Source organism: Anguilla rostrata, chromosome 6 (assembly GCF_018555375.3).
Source record: "Anguilla rostrata isolate EN2019 chromosome 6, ASM1855537v3, whole genome shotgun sequence".
Taxonomy (NCBI): domain Eukaryota; kingdom Metazoa; phylum Chordata; class Actinopteri; order Anguilliformes; family Anguillidae; genus Anguilla; species Anguilla rostrata.
The window spans coordinates 39,572,325-39,593,199 of record NC_057938.1 but is presented as its reverse complement, the minus strand read 5'-3'; the positions used below and the strand labels follow the sequence as shown (position 1 = coordinate 39,593,199).

At 41.5% G+C, this 20,875-nt stretch overlaps 1 protein-coding gene across 3 annotated transcripts in view; it reads right to left on the bottom strand.

Annotated features, from left to right (window-relative positions):
- prima1 (proline rich membrane anchor 1) overlaps nt 1-20,875 on the bottom strand; it is a 27,361-nt gene extending 6,486 nt beyond the window's left edge. The window contains exons 1-4 of one of the 3 annotated variants that reach the window (XM_064339585.1): nt 20,410-20,875; nt 19,917-20,033; nt 17,941-18,091; nt 3,776-3,896 (exon numbers count right to left, since the gene is read on the bottom strand). In XM_064339585.1, the coding sequence (XP_064195655.1) occupies nt 3,776-3,896; nt 17,941-18,091; nt 19,917-20,009 (365 nt within the window). In that variant the 5' untranslated portion in view covers nt 20,010-20,033; nt 20,410-20,875. The other 2 variants (XM_064339586.1, XM_064339582.1) reach the window with 2 other exon arrangements.

The following is a 20,875-nucleotide window of genomic DNA, read 5'->3' as shown; positions in this document are numbered from 1 at the left end:
TTCAGCCATTAGTAAATACAAATGGTGGTAAGACATCAGCATTCAATATCAATTAAAATGTTCCCATCAAACTTGAACCAGAACTGGCCATACAAACATCACAACAATGTCCTTGAATATACAGCATACAGTACACCATATAAAATCAAATTATTCTAACCAGCTAACCCCCATATAAATCACTGGTAGGTAGTCTACTGCACAGCTACCATTTAACATTGTACAGCAAATATTATTCAAAAAAAATGTTTTATGGAAAAATAATAATAAATAATAACTTTATTTATTGAGCAGTTTTCCAGCAAAAAGCACAAAAACTAAAGTACAATAATTTCATATGAATTGAAGATAAACCACACATAATTTGTTTAGTTGGATGTCACCTTCTAAGTGTGACCTAGCTACCATAATTTTGTGTTTGGTTTGCATATAACTAAACATTTTCCCAGGGTTTTCTAGTTAATCTACAACAGGAATCTGATTTTCCTTTCAAATGTGAGCACGGTTAACCAGAAAAGTTATTTGGGGCACATTTATGACCATAACAAAAGCAATACATGTTCAGTGTGTAGAAAAGGGAAACTTAACAATGGTTATGGTCATGTTACATTTAGGACAAAAGCCAAGACAGAACTAGGCTGATGAGATACCTGACATGACTGTATGACTGACCCTTTCTCCAACACAGTCAAAACCTTTTGTATGGACTACTTCCCAGAAAAATATATCTTTCTTAAAACTGTAAAACTGCATCCAACCCTATTTAAAAAAATACACTTCTTTACAGGATCACATGAAAAAAAGGTTCTTTCCAACAACTAACCAACAAAGACCCTATTCAAGAAAACATAAACCGTTGAAAAACAATAAAAAACTATCTAGGCATATTTGATATGAGCATGAGGTTTATCAACCATTTTCTTATTACCTTTACATGGGTTGTTGACTTTTGCCAGAAAAAAATGTTAATTATAATGGCAAAAGTACAACTGAAGAATGTTGCTGAATCTGTTTTTGGGTTTGGTTGGTTGATCTTGAGCTAATTAGGCAGTTGGGATGGTATTGCTCGGCTAAGCAAATCTATAAAAGCTCTAATAAAGCACATTCAAATATTCATGAATAGAAATAAAACTTATGTAATAAATGCAGAACTCATTCCAGGCAGAAAAAGATGGTTAAGAAAGACCATGCCCTGACCCTATAACATTTTGCCAACTTACAGTAAACCTAAGCCATTTTACAAGTCTCTGTGATGCTCACATATGGAGTTATAAAGCCTTAAATAGAACACTACCAAAATGGGCAAGGATTGGCCAGATTTTGCATCTGCACAAAGGGGTTCATTCATGGTAGCCATGGATTTGTAAATGAGTGTCATTTACATACCACTGACAGTGGTGCACTGTGTACTGGGTGTCCTAGGCACACCCGGATTTTGATTGGTACCACCAAAAAAACCAGAAGTTTCTATGGTACGGTACAAATTTCTACGGTACTCCTACGAGTGGAACTTTGGCACCGCTGCATACACAACATTAAAGGAAGTCAGTGCTCTTGACACATTGTTATGACTGGGCTCTCAGATGAGGCTTTGCTAAAAGCATTAAATGAAAAAAGACTTTGTGAAAGCCTTGTTTTCCTGCTTCTCCACACTGATGTCTTCCACAGGAGGCACAAAATGGGCTCCCTCAACCTCCTTAAACGTGACATAAAAAAAGGTTAAGCATTTTATTATTTTGATATAATACAAGTGCCTTGGATGACAAAAAATGGGTTGGGATGAAAATATTTTCAAAAATATTGTTTCTTTTTGTCAGGCTCCGGGGTGGGACTCAAAAGCAGACCAAAAAGTCCAGTAAGAACGTGGCGATTTATTTCCAAAACAGGGTACAGAATCAGCAACAGTCTCGTAGTCAGAAATACAGGCGCAGGTCGAAAATCCAGAAATCCAAACGCAAACAGGCAAAGGTACAGAATCGGGAGCAGAGACCAGGTCAAGGGAAACAGGCGGAAGTCAAAAACCAGAAGCTAGGATAACAGAGCAGGCAGGCTAAATACATAGTCGAAAAACAGGCAAAATTCAAAAACCGGGAAGTCACAGAGATACGGAGTAACGGCTTGAACGGCAACTGACAAAAACAGAGGCACGATCTGGCAAAGACTAATGGGCTAACAGAAAATATATAGCAACAGAACTAAGTGGACGATGAGACGCAGGTGAAGATGGCTGCCGAGGCTTGACTGAATGATGAGGTGAGCGGGTGGGACTAGGGCGGAGCGTGGGTGGGAACCAGGAACCTAAGGAAAAAAAACCAAAGCACACCCCATGCACTCACACACACAAAAAAACGCAAAAAGTAACAAAATAAACCGATAAAAAATGAAATAAACAATAAAGAAACAGGAACACAACGGAGACTCAGGCTGACTTCCTGACACTTTTATTTTTTATTGAATGTCCCTTGTCATGAGGTATCAGCATAGTACAGTATATGGTTCTTGAGATTAAGACCAGAGACTCGTGTCCCTTACACTGGACAAAAATGAAATGGCTAGGTCTCATAGGTTAAAACACTGAATAAATCCCACTCAGCGGTCTGTGAACGGTTCAAGCCTAAATATGGCATTTCACTTCCTGTAACAGACCCAAAGAAACTGGTCTGTGAGTCAGCCATTCAGTGACTCCAGTGACCACACCAGCCCTTCTTCCCAGCAAACTTTAGTCATTTGGTGGGAGGTGGCTTCCGGGTGTGTACATTTAGAGGGAAAGACATCTAGAGGGAATTCTGTGGGGAAAGCACGATTCTTCATGATCCGCTGCAGTACTCCACCTGGGATTGAAACCTGTGCCTTTCTGGTTGTAGGTCAAATAATCTAACTGCTCTCTGACATGCCACACTGAAATTCTGCAGACAGATAGATAGACAGACATTCCTCAGCTGGTACAGGTAACTGACAAGAGATTCACATAACCTCAAAAAGTGCACATAAATTGCTCAAATTTCATTTGCGAAACAAATGGCAAACTGATTAACAAAGTCATGAGAAGATGCATTTGTAGGAAGCTGGTAAATGTGTCTGTCTCAAGCTCTGGATCACTCCCCCTCTTCCAACCGCCCACGCATGCGAGCACGTTAATGTGCCCTACAACCCCCTGGGGGCGCTGCGTTACCCAGGGGCCTTCTTCCATTTTAGCGTCTGCTTAATTGGCTGAATTCAGCTGTCTGTCTGGAGCCATTTCACTTCGAGGCCTTTGTCAGACAGCCTGTATGTCTGCTCCCCTGGCAGCATTACCTAACCGCCAGCACGCATAGGGATCTCATCGTGTCGTGCTTGACCTCACAAAGCGCCACGCTGAGGTGCTTGTCTAGGCTTTGGACTGACATACACCTGTTTTCTAGACTGAGACACATCTGTTCTCTGATGCGTCTCAGTCACTTTTATGCTGACATCCACCTGTTACCTGGTCTGGCGTGCATCTCACTCCCAATACAGGAACAGGAACAAGGAAAGGGCGTACAGATTTTTGCAAATTTGAGAGAGACGCCACGACGTGTGCTGTGGTTTAGGTTATTGTAGTTCACTACGGTTGAGTACGGTTCAGTATGGTTCATAGTGGTGGAGTGTGGTCCACTGTGGTGCAGTGTGGTCCAGTGCAGTTCAGTATGATTCAGTGTGGATTAGTATGGTGCAGTGTGGTGTGGTGCACTGTGGTGCATGTGTGGTGGAGTGGGTGGGGAACAAGGTGAGTGAGTATAAGAGCAGCGAGGCCTACCTCTTTATGACTTTATAGCCGATGATAGCCGTTAGGAGAAGGAATACCACAGAGGCGCACCCCACCGTCCCCAGCACCACCGTCTCCTTCCACCATGACTCCACAGGGGGCACGAGTGGATCTGCAGGAAGGGGGTGGTTAGAGTCCAGCCTAAAATCCTTCCAGCAATACTGTGAAACATTCAACAACCAATATTTAAAAAAATGACACAAAGTGCACAAACTTCAATGTTGGGAATTATGACACATTCTACAGAATGAGACAAATCTCAGCAGTTATGAAATAGGCATTAGTATTACCTATGGCATGCTTACACAGATGCACTGTGCCTTACACACATTGGACTGAGGTGAAAGCCAAAACAGTAAACTTCTATAAATATCAGTGCATTGGAAAAAATCCAACAGCAAAGAAACATGAGTGCAATTTCACAGGGATACTGTGATTAATAAATATGAGCCTTTGACATTGACCAACCCCATAACAATGCTTATTTGCCAGATTAGATAGTAGGTGTAAATGTGTTAAACAATTTGTAAGATGCCTTTGAAAGAACTATCAGTTACTTAGAAGACCACTACCTCTGCAAATAACCATAATGTTTCACCATTCAAATAATTTGTACGTGTACTTAAGCTGCACAATACTGTATCACACCATGTTGTATTGGAAAATAAATCCCTGAGGAATAATGCAATTAGCTCAAGGTTGGACAGAACTGATTCCTGAAAACACTCAACGGTCCCGTAATGAGAACCACTTACGATGAATAATGTACAGCATCTATCTTTATCTCAGTCTCCTTTGTGAGAGATGGAAGATTCCCAGGATAACTGCTGATCTAAGATACCCCCCCCACACACACACACACAAAGACACCCACACACACGCACGTACACACACATATGCACATGTCAAGAGGATGAGAGGAAACCAAGCAGTCATTTTTTTATAAATACATTGAGTAGATAACTCAGCAGGGTCTGTTATAATCCATAACATCCCTATTTATAACATAAGGCAAACAAATTTGTATCTAGAATACAATAAAACCAGGTCATAAGTAAGTCTAGCACTGGTCAGGGCTTAAAAATATATGTATAATAAACGCCTCAAGTAACAGCAAGTGTAATAATTATAGTTCGTACTAAATGCCCAGCAAAAATTACTCTATACTGTAGAGTGTGGAGGAATCTGCAGGCTTTACTACAAGACCAAATTATGTGGGTGGATACCATACAGTTCTCATGTTGGTAGGTCCCTTTAGTGCTCTTATATTGAAATTCCCCAGAATCCAGGCCTAGATAATTACAATATGCTGATTATACAATACCATAGCATTACTCAAACCACACAAAATTCAATACCAAAATAATTACTTTGGTTGGCCAATACAGCAGCAGCAGATTTTATCCATTTTTTTAATCATCTTGATGGATCTGAAAGCCAACATTTGCTTTGAATAATAGGAATCGATTAACAGACTCAAACACAAAATTTGCTGATAATCTGAGGAAAAAGCAAGAGGAGAATTGAAGGCAAAACTATTCTCCAGGGCAGAAATCGATCCCGAGGAAAAGAGTGCATGGGATAAATGTAAGGTACGGCTGGCATGCAGCAATAACCAAAAGCTGGAATGAGTGGAGTAAAAACAAACTAAGATTAACCAAAGTATGTGACCTTCACTTATTTGGCTATTTCCAAATAGACAAAGAATCCCACGACACACCTTTAGTGGTACTTCTCAGATAAAAAAGGAAACTGCACCTCGTTCAAAACCACAAATCAGAAATTCAACAGCAAAATGACAAATTTTCCTGTTTTTCTGACACGCTGAATCAGATCAGACTTGACCTGCCCTTGGCCTCCTTGGAGAAGCAGGAAACTGCTGGGGTTGTCTGGGGTACTATTGATCGAGTGATTTCTGAAAAGTAATGGTGTACAGCAATTGTACTTTCATAGTTATTATTGTTCTTTCAATGCAATTTGGGGAATTCACGGTTCATCTCTTTTTCCTATTAAAACACTCTAGTCACTGTTCAGTGATAATCATTTCTTCTGGAAAATGGACTTCTAATTGAACAACAATCGCCTCAAACCAGAGGAAAGTTTACTTATTCCAGGATAAGTTTTCACTTTGTGGCTGTAAGTGTAAGTCTTCATAGATTCAATCAGTTAATAAAAATGTATTTAATGTAGATTTTTTTAAATAAAAACAATCTCAGTTTTACAGGAAATAGAGCTCTCTCTGTTCATGTGTTATCTCAGTTAGTTGGCCTACATAACAGTGTTAATATGAACAATATTCTCCCTGTGCAGAATGATATGGTTTTGACTCTAGGGGGATGGTACGTGTGCTGTATTTTGAGTGCAATGGCTGCTGGGACTGTACGGAGGCTTGGGCTCGCATCACGACAGGCCACTTGTCTAGTGTGCCCCCTCGCCCCCTCGCCCACTCTCTCTACATGCACATCCCTCTCTCTGTCCTTATGGAGGTGTTCACCAGATGGGCTCTGGAATCTGTATTCCCCATTGGTTCCCAAACAAAAACACGGAAACGACTGCACACACACACACACACATGCACTAACACACGCACACATGCACACACACACACACGCATACATGCACACACACACATGCACAGGCACATATGCAAACACTCACACACACATATGCACACACATGCATACGCAAACAATAACACACACATACACACACACACACACACACGAGCACACACAATTAGCTCTCTCTCTCGCCCGCTCTAAAAACAGAAGCTTCGAGGATGTTTATAATAAATATCAATGCTTAGTACAGTTAACATAGGTTTGCGGCAGGCACGCGTATCTGCGTGTGCATTACTGAATGTGAGGGAGCGCAAGGGGCCAGCGCAGCTGTCGTGATGCGGCGGAGCCGCCACCGCCCATCTCGTCCTACGCTGCGCCCCATCGCATCCCACAACACCCGATCTGCAAATGCGCAAAAGTGCCAACAAAAAACTAATAAATCTGTCAGCTCGATTGGAGTGTGCTGAGACTGCAGGTTCATCTTGAGTGACGTGCGCATATGTTACCTCCGTACTGTAGAACTGCCAGGGTGGAAAAAAACCACATTATGTTTAATAAGAAGAGCAGCTGGCCCTCTGGTCTTGACTTGCGAAAAGTTGTGGGCGTGTCCTTAAAAAACCGCTCGGCCTCAGCTGCACCGCCCACTCAGCAGCTTCTCAGTCCCTGCCTAAAATACAGCCAATCGGCACGCAGCCTTCCAGGGCTGAATAGCGGTCTGGCTCGAATAAACACAATGATGGGGCTGTCCATGGGGGATGGAATTGCACCAAAAGGCCAAAAGACAAATGGTGAGGCAAGAAGCAACACAGTACTCATGATGGAGACTGAACACAGCGTCACTTCCTGTCTGCAAAGTGTAAGGGTCATTGGTGCAGTGGGTGGAGCAAAACTGATAGTATAATGTGAATGCAAGGTAAAAATGATAGTTCTCAACACCTCATTGTGATATTTTTGCATTTCCAGAATGGGACACTTCTGTTGTACACATTAGTTAAACCCTTACCTGGACTTGGTTTAGCTTCAGCTACACACATGCCAAATGTACTATATTCTAAATGAGAGCTGTGGAAGTTGCTATGGGTAAGGGTGTCTGCTAAGTAATAAAATCATGCCAAGTTACAGTTTGGAAAGCTTCCAGCATACGCAAGTAGGAATAACTGATGTAGTGTTTAATACAAGCAGTACAAGCCAACATATGTTACAGATATCGGATACAGGAACATGAATTACTCTTATGGGGACCCAGCAGAGAGAGGCATGCTGGGACTATATGGGGGCGTGTCTAAGATTCTCTTTCCTGCACAGCTGGAGTATCAAGCTGCAGGGAAACCACACCACTGACCTCAGGGAGCAAAACAAGGCTATTTTTGTACTGCAATCTAATTCTAATGCAATTACTGGTCTTGGGATTGCTTGTCCAAATGGATTGCAGTAATGAGAGGACTGATGACACAGAAGATAATAACAAACAGTTCTGACATAAACAGAAAAGTTCTTGTTACAAATATACAATACTTGGACTAATTATTTAATTATTCTTGGAGCATGTTTCTACATGCATAGTTATACTGTAGTGAAGAAACATCTGCTATAGACCCAAAGGATAGGCATCACATACTATGTGGAGTTAGGTACCAAAGCCAGGGGTGGCCATTTTCGGGGACCTTGAAAATGTGATGACCCCTGTTAAACTGCATGTGAAGTCCCTCCCAATTCTAGCTACAGGACCTGTGAAAACGGACCTGCTTGCATCCGCGCAGCCAATCACTGTGCTTCGTCCAGCACTACCAGGAAAACATGGGCTCCAGTGGGTGGCTCATCACAGCATAGAAAAGCAGAGGTCAGAGGTCATCGCACAGCCTCCAACATGGCTGCCTACCCTCCCAGCTCCCCACTCACTGGCCATGTTCCAAAAGGAAATGTGTGCCCCGCAGTACACCAGATCCAAGCCTTACAGAAGACAGTTCTGGAAACATTTCTACACTGCTCCAAAAAAAAAAAAAAAAAAGAATCAGTCAGCATGCAAGATGGGCTTTGGTGCAGAGTGCTGAATGTTAAAGTGAGCCACACTTACAAATGATGCTGCTGTTGGAATTTTTTTTTCTTTTAAACATGTAAAATGAGGGGTTCCCATAACTCAAAAGAGGGGAAAAAAACAATAATTGAAGGTGAGAGCCATATTATCAACTTTCCCAGTCATAGTTCCAAATCAGTATAATGCACCCCAGAGGTAGCCTGGAATTTAAATTCAACATTTGCATTAGAAAACTACCAAACACATACAATAATGTACAATACATTACAGCTCACAATCTACTCTTTCATATTCTAGCAAAGCTCTTGTAAACCGTAGATCACAAGTGCGGATAAAATGCCATTGATAACACTTGGTTGGACCTCCTGTAAACACAGTTAGCAAATGGTCCAGTCATACAGTGCCAGATCTGCTTACAGTGTTAATATAACACTAATGCTAACAGAACCCTTTGAACAAGACTCAAAAAACAACAACAAAAAAAAAACCCAACAGTGAGAAATAGCCTAAATAAATACATCCTTCCACAGGCCAAAATCAACAAGGATTACCAGCAGAAGCACAAAAAGCAACATAAAACTGCAGCATCTATTGCCTATCATTCCATAGCCTGAAGAATGACGGAAATGACAGCTTGGGAGATCGTAATTATGGCACGTGTGAGCTGGAAACTGAGAGTGCCCATTAACATCTTAGGCATTTGGCAGCGCAACGATTACGCAGTGCACACACTGCATATGCTGTTTTAGGAGGCTGTGTGGAGTGTTAGTGTGCTAGTCTTTGGGACTCTCAATGCCTCTGTTCATCCATAAAACGGCAGTTAAAAAGATATGGCAAACCTGAAAAGATATGGCAAACCATAAATGACGAGCAGTTCTTGTTGACGTGCTTTTTCATTTAATTAAATGACTAAATATATGTCCTTTATTTGCTTCGTCTGTGTCCTTGTAGAGAGGGAACCTCATTAAGTAAGGCCAAGGCTATTAGATCAGAATATCTTTCTATCTGCTCCAGAGGATAAGTAGATTATTAGCCTGGCCCAGCTGGCAGCTGGTCGGACATGGTCATTTTTGGTGGTTTCTTGGATACATAAATCATTTCCCTTTCCTTTAGGGTTCATTACTGGGCTAATATGCGCAGCCACACCAAAATTAATAGAGTGAAACAGCCCTTTATTCTGAGGGCTGTCTGTTTGCTGTATCCAAACATAAGGGCTTATGGGTAACTTTGGAACTCTATGCCTTCTTCAGGACCACTGATGAGGCAATCAACCCCAGCTGTGCTGACTAACGATGAGCTGCAGCTGTGCCATGCCTATGATAAGGAGCGGCATCGTACATGGACCTGCAGTACTCCTTGTGCAAGGTCTGAGCTGTCCAATGTCCTGTAACTCAGAGTGTGGGCTATCAGTAGTCCCACAGCACCCCTGTGGGTGAAATCTGAGCTGTCCATGGTCCTGCATCACTCCTGTTCTGCATACCGTGGCAAGTCCTGGCACAGACGTAAGCACTATGCTCTGCCATGCTAAACTTCTGCCATGGTGGAGCCAGAATGGCCTCAGCCGTCACCCTGCCAGAACCAGGGTCATGTGACTGCCTGACCTCTGAGACTACGGGTAGGCATGACAAATTGCCAGGGCTGCAGCATGCTTTCAGCCAGATTGCTCTGCATTGCTCTGCCGATGAAAAGATTTACAGGGGGCAGGATCCCAATGAAGTGATGGGGGGATCCCATCTCATTCTCTGTTAACTGGACAGTATGAATGCGGGGAGAGAGAGAGAGAGAGAGAGAGAGAGAGCGAGACAGAGAGAGAGAGAGCGAGAGAGAGAGAGCGCTTTCACATGACTCAGCTCAGCTGTCACAGGACCAGTTCTCAACAAATGGGTTCGCTTAGAGTAAATCTGAGAAAATCTACAGATGCTGTAGATTTTAGTAGTACAGGAAATCGAGGCACCGGAATGCTGAGGTTGATCAAACCAAAATAAATCAGGGATTCAATCGGGTCAGGGATTATGGGGGAGAGGGAGCCTTGCATGTCTTGAGGAAATTGCAATAAATCAGGAAAAAGGCCGTTGTAAATAAAGGGCTTTCAAGGTTGTTAAGCTAATGCTGTGGGTCTCAGAAATCAATTTAACCTGGACCGTAAATGTAAATGGACCATGTGTAAAATGTAAGTTCTCTGTAAAATACATTTTAGCATTACCTATGTGTTAAATGTTCCATGCTATATGTAAGTTAATATAATATAAATATTACTCTGTGGTGACTGCTTGAAGGAATGGAGTATAAGGTGGGACATCCACTTTCCAACATCATGATGTAACCTCCAGAAAATAATGAGTAGTCTCCCATTTACCCTTGAATTAGTTCAAGAGACGGTTGAGGAGTTCCTCAGACTGAGTGAAAGAAACTGAGTCCTGGTCATTTACTGAGATTTAGCTAACAATGACCACTAACAGCACAACCCAGGGGATATGACATCATACATTTAAAACATTATGTGTCAGTGTCATCACTTTGACTTCTGCTATCTGGCTATTGCCCCTCTGAGCATCAGTCAATAAAAATAAAGGAGATGTCAACTTTTTCATATACAAATATACACAGAGACTTGTGTGTATTTGTATATTTCAAGGAATCAAGTATTTCTAACAGAATTACTGAATGACCACAAATAATTAGAAGACCTCCATACACTTGTAGAAATTGTGAAATATATTTGTTTCAGATTCATTCACCAGATGGCCCTTTCAGTTTATTGAAGTACTTTTTATTTTTAAAATCTCTGGAGCCTTTCATTTAAATCTCCCAGTTTATCAGGCAGCATGAGTTCAATACGGACATGCCGGTTATACAATAAGCCATCGCACGCAGGCAAAGACCGCTTAAGCAGCCGAACAGCTGCTTGAAAAGGAACAAAACGTCTACGTGAGTGGAAAATGTTTCGTCGTGCACGCAATGTTGTTAGTGTAAGAGGGAGACGTTTCAGACTCATACACAGCCATGCAAACAACTGCCCACTTCAGCGGTTTACAAGAGCTCGACTTGGCTTGCGTTCTCTACGAATTTGCACAAGAGCAAATATACTTGTTTACACCGACTTGCCGGTGCGTTATGTAAGTTCTTCTAGAGGTCTCTCGCTGACTTCCAATACAATTTGACCAGCAAAAACTAAGTTGAAGCTGAAATGGAAAGCCAGGCACATTAAGTCGAATTGTAGACAAGGGGTATGGTGAAACGTTTTTTGGGTCCTATTACATGATGATGTGAAAGTAGAGGGAAAAAGGCTAGCACCAACACCATCATCAATCTGTACTTCAGATGCACACATGCTCATTTAGCTAAAATGCTGTTCGTTTACAGTAATTCTTGTATCCTAGACTAAACAAGTCCAGTTTAGGGTTTCCCAAACATGGATTAAACCTATAGCCCTAGACTAAAAACATTTTTTAATGGACATATTTATTGAATTTTTCTTTTAGTCTAGAACTAAGCTTAATTCATGGGAAACCAGCCCTTAATGTACTGTTGTACATCATATTCCCAAGGGTTAAGTATTAAGGCTTTGAACTACTCTATGTAATAGACAATTAAATATGGGTATTCCAGAATCATTTTGCTGAACCATTAAGGTGTTGGCACAGAAATACATGATAATTTTATGACCTTGAAAATAGCACACGGCAGGGTCCTTCTAAATAAAGACACACACGCAACCAAATGGGATTTGGACATCACCTGCTGTCAGTCCACGACCACGCCCGGAGGTTCCATTAGTGGTCAACAAGCGTATGCGTTCCTCACCCCCTTAATGCAATCCCACAGCACTTAACCAATCTCCTAATGCCGATCCATTAATGCTGCCTTTTCCGGAAATACCTGGCCTGGTTCGATTGATCCTTGTCACACCAGCAGATGGGCTGGTTGACAAATTGGCTTGACCGTCCCCCAGGCCTTGCTAAAATGACACCAGATGACGGTGCTTTGGAGGTGTTGGGCAATGGAGGCTCATGGGGTACTGAAGTAGTACTGGGGGTCAGTAAGGGGTCTGCTGGAGGACTGCCATTTGTCCCTGATTTTCTCAGGGGTTTATGTGGCTAATAAACTTTCAGTAAATCTTTGCCCTTAAATTTGACCTCTAACAAAAATGTGAGTGTTGTTTTTTTTTTTTGGAGAGCTAATTTTGATGAGTGCAGAACTTCCCAAATTGTGTTAATTTATTTTAGAATGTTTGCATATATTTGTATGTCACAGAGGTTAAAGTGTCAATTAAGGCCACTCACACACTGTAACATTACAAACAAGTGTGCTAACCAGTAACTATGACTGTGGCTGTCAGAACCCCCGGCAATTTCCCATAAATGACTGTGATGTCATCTTGGAAGGGAGAGAACCTTCCGGTCAAATGGGCGTCTGCATTCTACCTGCACCAGTGGCATGCAGATCATTGTACTCGCATAGAATGACAGTGTAGCTCAGCTATTGAACTGTGGAGTGAAAAGAAGCAGCTTGCTCGAATATTATTGGGTATGCTAATGTGTAAAAGAAAAATAAGGGATAAAACTGTTAAAATGTCCTGACAAAAATGAAACAAATAATTTGCTGCAAGACAAAAAACAGGTTTCTGCTTCAGATGCACCCTGCATTTAATTGATGGGAGGCGGACTCAAACTGACTGGTCTTTGGGGAGGAAGAAGGCAAGTACAGTGGAAATTTCTGAAAATGCTATGTGACACTGCTTTCATACATATTTTTGGATTCATATTTCCATGTTTATCAACCAACCGATGATTTAACCTTTCTAGCATACCTGCAATTAATGGCAAGCATCTGCAGGGTAAATAATAAAACAGAAATAATTTTAAACATGAAGCAGTCACAAAAAGGGGGGGATGACAGTGTGTCGAACAACTGAACCTCTAATCACTGATTCCCTGAAGGAAATATGAAAGCTATTTTCATAAGTACACCTGGGCTACATGAAGCAATCTAAAAATGTCCCACATATTCATAATCCTATTTACGTCATATTTATAATCCTATTAATGATCAACATCCCACCATAGGGGTGCTAAGATGGACAGGGAATTTGCTGAGAATAACAGGAATTATGCCTGTGTTTTTTTCATACCTCTCCATTTTTCCTCCCAATTTGGAATTCCTGAATTGCAAGCGTAGGCCATCCCAGCACTATAAAATCCTCCGCTCTCCATGTTTGAGAGTGCATTCAACTCTCTGAGAGTGAGAGTGTTCACTTTTGACTCTGTAGTCCTGTAGCTGTGATGTTGCAGATTCCGCACAGCTAATGTAGCTGGCTAATGTAGACTGCCAGCGTCTGCTGGACCAGAGGAATCTGCTTATTGAAACTCCAACTCCCTGGGCAATGATGTGGCCAATAATACATTTCCCCATGGGAGTCGCTGTCAGCACAGCCACAGAAAGGATTGATACAGTCCTTCTGCTACACCACATGGACTGATACAGTTAACATAATCAAAGCCAATAACTGATAATATCATGAGAAAAAAAAACAGCAATACATATTTTATCTACCAGTTTCCATTACCTTGTGTATTTTCTAATGAGAAAAATTTGCCTTGAGCAGCTTTAGACATAAACTCCAAGTCCTTCTGTACTTTACAGTGAAGATTTTTGGAAATATGGAAATGCTTCACCTTTATCATGCCAACCTGCAAATAACACTGTAGATTATAGAAAACCTCACACAATCAGTAAATAGTCATCAAATATCATGGCTGTCTACACCCAACGTGTGTTTTTTGTCAAGTGCGCACTTGTCTGTGAAAAGCATTTATTGTATAATGACAGAGGAGGAGATCAAACCCTGCAGAAAAGTACTGCCTGATGGCTGAACAACCACCCAACTTCTGACAATCTATGGTACACCACAAACCCTGAGGGGGGGGGGGGGATATCCTGTGACACAATAAAACTTTACTAAACTAATATTACTAAATTTACTAATATTAGAAAAAGGGGGAAAAATGTTTATTTTAAATGGAAGAGATACAATTTTTAATGGAAGTGATGGCAAGACAGGAATGTATTAGTAAAAGGCATCTCAAAGCCTCTTGCTATTACATAAACTAGAAGAGCATGAATGTGAGAACCAGCATATCCATTTTTCACCACGGTCTCACTCTGACCTCTTTCCACCTCCCTGGAGCTGAGCTCAGATGAAAAGCACTGGCCCGCGAGCAGCCCGGAGCTGGACAAAGCCGCTAGCCGCGGCCACCGCCTGACCGCGGGGCCCTTATTGTTGTGCTTCACATCCAGCCACCCGGGCTGGCCGGTGGCCCGATTCACACCACCGCAAACGTCTGCCGGAAGATCAGTGCAAGCCAGAGAAACCCCCTCCCCTGACCTTTAGACCAGCTGCCGAAAATAGACCTTGCAGGAATCTAATAATAATGCGTGTTCTATTTTGGTGTGGTTCCAGCTATTTTGGAATAGACTGATAAAATAACAAACTGCTTCTGCCCTGCAGTGTTAGTGCATTTTCATTCCATATTCATCGTGCAGGGTGGATTTAAGGATGAACCATACATATTTGATGCACAAATGTGCATTCCTTTTACCACAGCCTGCACTGAAACTTAAATAGCCACACACACTCCAGGATCCAATATATACAGTACATCATATGTTTTGAATGTGCCAAAAGTAAATATTATTTTATAAAATATATTGATCATTGCCATGTGCATTTACGCACTTTGTACAACATCACACTGTAAACGGAATTATTTCACATTTAAATATTTTCAAATAGACCTACATTGGTGAAGGTACATATTCAATATGTACATACATTATATGTGTGCACACATATATCTATGGACATTCAGTGTCAAGTGATGTGGGAAAAGAGTCCTTCACAGTTAAGACTGTGAATGACATAGCACATTTTCTCAGATCCACTATAGAATTGAATACACTGTAGGATTTAATACAGTCAGGCAAAGTATCCCTTTATTTTTCTTGAACTTACTTTTTTAGTCCTTCATCCAAGAATACTTTTCCATTTTAAAACTTTTACCACTCTCCTGGGGCAGGAATGTGCTTTGAGTCATATTTGCCCCTGATTTTAGGTTGCATAGTCATCATAATTTCCTTTAAATTGTATTCTAAGTACAACTGAGGCACAATAGCTAGGCATGCTGCCCATGTAAAACCAATACTCTGGCTTTAAGTCGCAACTCATAAAAATCTGCCAAGTCAAATCCTCAGCAGTTTTAACTGTAATTACCCAGATATCCATGCTGTGCCCCACATCTACAAGTCAACCCACTGCACATTTTGTTTGAAGCTTTGGAGGGTTTCAGACTAATATGCTAATATGTATTCATGCGGTTAAAAATGAATGAAGTGCTTCCAATTTTGAATGGCTATAACTGAGGTGCTGGCAAAAAGAGAACTCATTAGGTAAAAACACACAGTCATTATTGCCCTGGGAGCTATTTGAAATAGTGTTGTTACAAATCAATTTTTCAGGTCCTTTCAAGTTTCAGTCCCCCAAATTTAAGGACCCATAAATCTGTACATTAGACTATATCATAAGTTCTGTAGACCATCAATAAAGTAATTCAAAAATATGAATATTGAAAATGAATACTGTCCCAGATTCAGTTATTTTGGCTCCATACTATTATGATCCAGGACCAGTTTCTAAGGTCTTGCGGTATATTGACAAAAATCTGGGAATGGCGCTTTTCAATATTAACTAAAAAGTTAAGTAGTTTAAACTACCTCTGTCAAAGGTTTGTCATTTAAAAGAATATTTAACCCCTTAATTTTTTTCTTCTAAATTATAGGACATGCTCAGCAAGCCTGAGCATGTATATCCTATACAAAGAAATGTGGCCTTGTGATTAATGATTAATGATTCATTTTGAGTGATTAACCAACACAAAATTAAGGGGAGTGAGAGGTACTATTCAATCAGCTTATTAACTAAGAAAAAGTACTTGGAAATTGGTCAGAGCACCGTTGAGAGAAAGCAAAGTTTATAAACTGACTAAACATCACTAAAAACTCCTTTTCACAGTCAGATCCTCAACACTAAAGCAAACGTAAAGCATGTATTTAGTGTCTGTCCACTCAGCTTTTGGGAAAATATACAACCTCCATCAGAAGATGCTTTTAAAAAAGGAGCAGAAACAAACCCAGATAAGCACCATGTCAGGCATAATAATCGGGTTTTACAGTGGGACGTATACAGTATATCCTGGAAGACTCACACTAATGCCACCAGACAGTTTCAGGACTGCTTAAAAGGGCTGCAAACACACCCTTGCCTTTCACCAATTGCGTACATCACTAATTTCACATATTTGTTCCCAGAATTATATTAATCCTTAGGGGAGCCATGCAGTGATCTAATCGCAGCTGCATATTTACTGCGGTCTTACGAACACATCACACAGTGCTAGTTTCAATCAGGCTGGGCAGACACTCCACACGCAACCTCTACTCTGTGCTTCAAACATAAATACTCTGCCTACATTAATGGGTTTACATAAAGCAGCACAGCTAGGTCTACTGCGTAAAAATTAGCACCACCGACTCATGATAGTGTACTGAAGTGCTTTTTTTTTTTTACCCTTGGGGCGTGTGTATGTGTGTGCGTGTGTATGTGTGTGTCCGCATGTGTGTGGTGGAGGATGGTGTAAAGAGGGGATATATGTCCTGTTGAGATATTAAAAACCTTGCCCACCCCCTCCCCCAGCTCTCAAAAGCATTCAGTTTCAGTTCATTAGCTTCTGTCTTATCCAGACTATAATTTAATGAACTCATCTGGGTCCTTGTGCTGGGGGGGGGGAAGCAGGCTGAGTTCCAGGATCTTCTCCCAGTTTTCCCCAGGGCCAAAACACTTTACAAATCAACCCACGCTCCACAAAGCCAAACACAGCCTCGTCTTTCCCTCAGTCCTCACCGACAGCCCAGGCCACTCTTTAACTGATCTTCCCTTTCCTGTTGCAGTGCAGCTTGGGTTGAGCACAACAGGGTGACACAGACACATATACTACCCCCTCATTCCAATCATTTAAATGTTAAACCAAGGTCCTAACTGACAGTGGTCATTAAAAGAATTCCCAAACTGCCTTTCTCAACCTTGCCACGTAACCCCCAAGGTCAAGGTAATGTATGGCACAAAATGGCTACTGTGGATCCCCCAAGTGGGCGCTAGACATTGATATTGGTTGAAGTGCGTTTCACTGTGATGTGCTTTGAGATCATGAAATTAATGTTATATAAATGCAATTCATTGTTGTTCTTCGTTGTTTTTTTCTATTGCAAACACATTGAGACACACACTTTGGTCCATGCACCACCCTCATTTTGAACAGTGATGGAACATTTGACCTCCAGAAGAAAAGCATTTCATATTAAGGGGAATTAGACCTCTGTTCAACCTACATGGCTGCTTTGTAATGGCTCCCTTATATTTAGCCATAGCCCAAAAGGGACTCCCTTGAGGGGCCGTGAGGGACCCAAATTTGGCCCAGTCCTGAGTGAAACGGAGCATGAGCACTTACCATGGTGGACGATAAGCCTGGGGAGCGGTGGCGGCGGAGGCGGGGGAGGTAAAGGAGGGTAGGGTCTACACTGGCACGCCAGCCGACAGCTCTCGCTCACCTTGTTCGTTGCGGTTCGCATGCACGACTTCTGCAGCTCACCTTGAGCAAACTGCAGACAGGGGGAGGCGGCAAGGAGAAACGAATAAATATCGAAAAGGTTCTACGGTATTGTGAAATAGTGTCACGTTATGGTAAGAGCATCTGCTAAATTGTTACATATAAATGTAAATGATCCACGCAGAAGCACGCAGTAGGCTGGCTCTGATCTCTCATACAAGAGAGATACGAGAGAGGTAGAGCGTAATAATTCCCCTGCAGGGCGCTCATTCACTTCCCACAAACTCGCATGCGCTTTTGTGCGGCTTTTGTGCTGTACCAAACGAGGAGTTTCCACCTACGTACAACAAAAAAAGTCCAAAGGCGACTTCTACTCTGATATAACTCCCACCAGTTGAAGAGCCAGTTTAGGTTGTCTATTGCGGCATGGACTACTGCGCAGTTGCATATTAACACACTGTCCTTGTCCATCTGATAGCTGTTGCAATGTGCGCAACAACTGACCCTGCCCGTGGCCATAGTAGGCTTTGTAATATTAAATGTGTGGCTCGAGATCTTTAGTGGCGGTGCTGTTGTTGTTGTTTCAAGTACCATATGGGGAGACTACGGCTGCAGCCTCAAGCGCGATATTTCAACTAGATTGCTTAATTTACGCCAACAATTATTATAACGCTGCGGATGAAAGATGCAGTAATACTACTAGCAAAATGTGAACATTACAATAAAAAAACTTCGAATGCCATTCTATTCATGAGTTTATAAAATATTTTATATAATTTAATGTTAATATTGGACAATTTAAACGAACATTTTTTAAACAAAGTACATACAGTTTGTATTGTTCTACATATACTTTGTGTCTGAGCTATTTTCAATATTTTACGATACTCGTTGCTGTACATAGATATAAATACGGACTTCTGTATTTTAAGTTTTTTTCTCGGGCGGGTTGCGTGTTGCATCCATGCTTCAGAATCGTGATGCACGGAAACCACCATCAGCCTCGACTAAAAGCATATCGCAAATTACACAACTTTGTTGACAAACACTTGTCTCACGCGCATTTGGATGGAGCAGTCTGCTTGGATCAATGAACCCCATGGCATCCCCATTCCCCACTCCGCGGTAAAGAATGAGCGCTACTCGCTTGGTGGCGGGAGCGCCTTCAAGTTTGAAGTGCAGAAATAGAGTCTGAGTGTCCTGGATTGATACCAGATGCTTGTTTTTTAGTTAGCCCCAATTCACACTGTCCCCAAAATTAGTTTCACGCGATTAAAGAGGCTATGTATCATCTGTTTATATTCTTTCCACTGGACACCTCAGTAAATTAACACGCGAGACTGTATGTAATTACTTACTTTGTTCATACGTTGTGAAGTAAAGGCTTTTCTTGTTACTTATTTTCTCATAATGTCGTTACTGGACCATTTCCAGTTACATTAAATAATTTAAAAAACGATCTGGTGTTGAGAATAGCCCCTTTAAAAGACGAAACACTCAAAGGTCGTTCGTCGAGGAAAGTATTTAAGTGGCCAAAATCAACCCTTCCGACCTGACAAAAATCAGCATGCCCAGAGCGTTTTCCAGTTCTGTTTAGTACACACAGGTCGATCCGATTGTGATATTTCAAATGTCAAAAGTCGTATAATTCATAGAACATAGAAACCAACACAAAATGCTAAATGATTCACATTAGAAACATTCTCTATCACATCCTTTCTCATTTAATACAGAGTAACTGTTTCTTGATACTAATGTAAACTCTAAATTCGAGTGGTGATATCATGAAATATCATGCTGATGCTATGTAATAAAGATAACATTTTAAAAACTTTTCGTTATTTTACATTCGAAAAAAGAAGAGTAAGAAGTCCTACCTGAAATAAAATGAAAAATGATGTGAGAAGACAATGACCAAACAGAGAAGGCCGAAAACTTAAACTCAGCGGCAATGTATATCGGGTCAGCATTCCTACTTCGCTCTTCTCACAGCCCTTAAAACAAGCAAACAGTCACTGAGCACGTGCAGTGTCTGCTGTTAATAACCTAATCCAATCTCCACAATTCGACAACGAAATCGCGATAAAATGATTGCCGTTTCTGTCACATTCTTGTCCTCGAGTCTTCGTTATAGATGGCATGAGAGAGATTGGAAGAACATTCGCCGCGCTCTGACTGATACTGTCAGTTTCATGACTTCAAAGTTGAGTCAGCTGTGCTCCTGCGCGCTGATCAGGTGAGTATCCAAAACGATGTTTAAGGTCGAAGTTCTCCGGTAGAAAAGTCGGCAGGTAAGGTAAAAATGAGAGAGAGAGAGAGAGAGAGAGAGAGAGAGAGAGAGAGAGAGAGAGAGAGAAATTCCCTCCTTACTCAGCCATTAGAACATGTGTTGCAGCATCTGAACAATGTCAGATTATTATGTAATTTAATGCCATTTAAATGACGACCCCCCACTTGGTTCCCAACTGATTAAAACATTTTAGGTATGCTTATAACTCTGAATAGAGAGTAAAGTCTCCAATAACACGATGCGTTCCTCTTTACAGTTAACACACTTGGTAAAACGCGCCCCAGGAAATCCTGCTTCAAATTTAATTCCCCTCGTTGGAAGAAATCCCGTAGGTGAAGAGCTGACCTCAAATTTCAGAAAAACTGGCGAATTACCCTATCAGAAAAGTACACCGGGCGCATATGCTGTAAGGACTTGATAAAATGAATCACTATCTGAGCCGAGTATTATTTCCACGATGTTTGCAAATAACACTTCGGTCGGAGTAGGCTACGTCACAACGTCCGTAAGGGAACACTGGGCGCGTCGGAAAGAGCTCATAAGCAA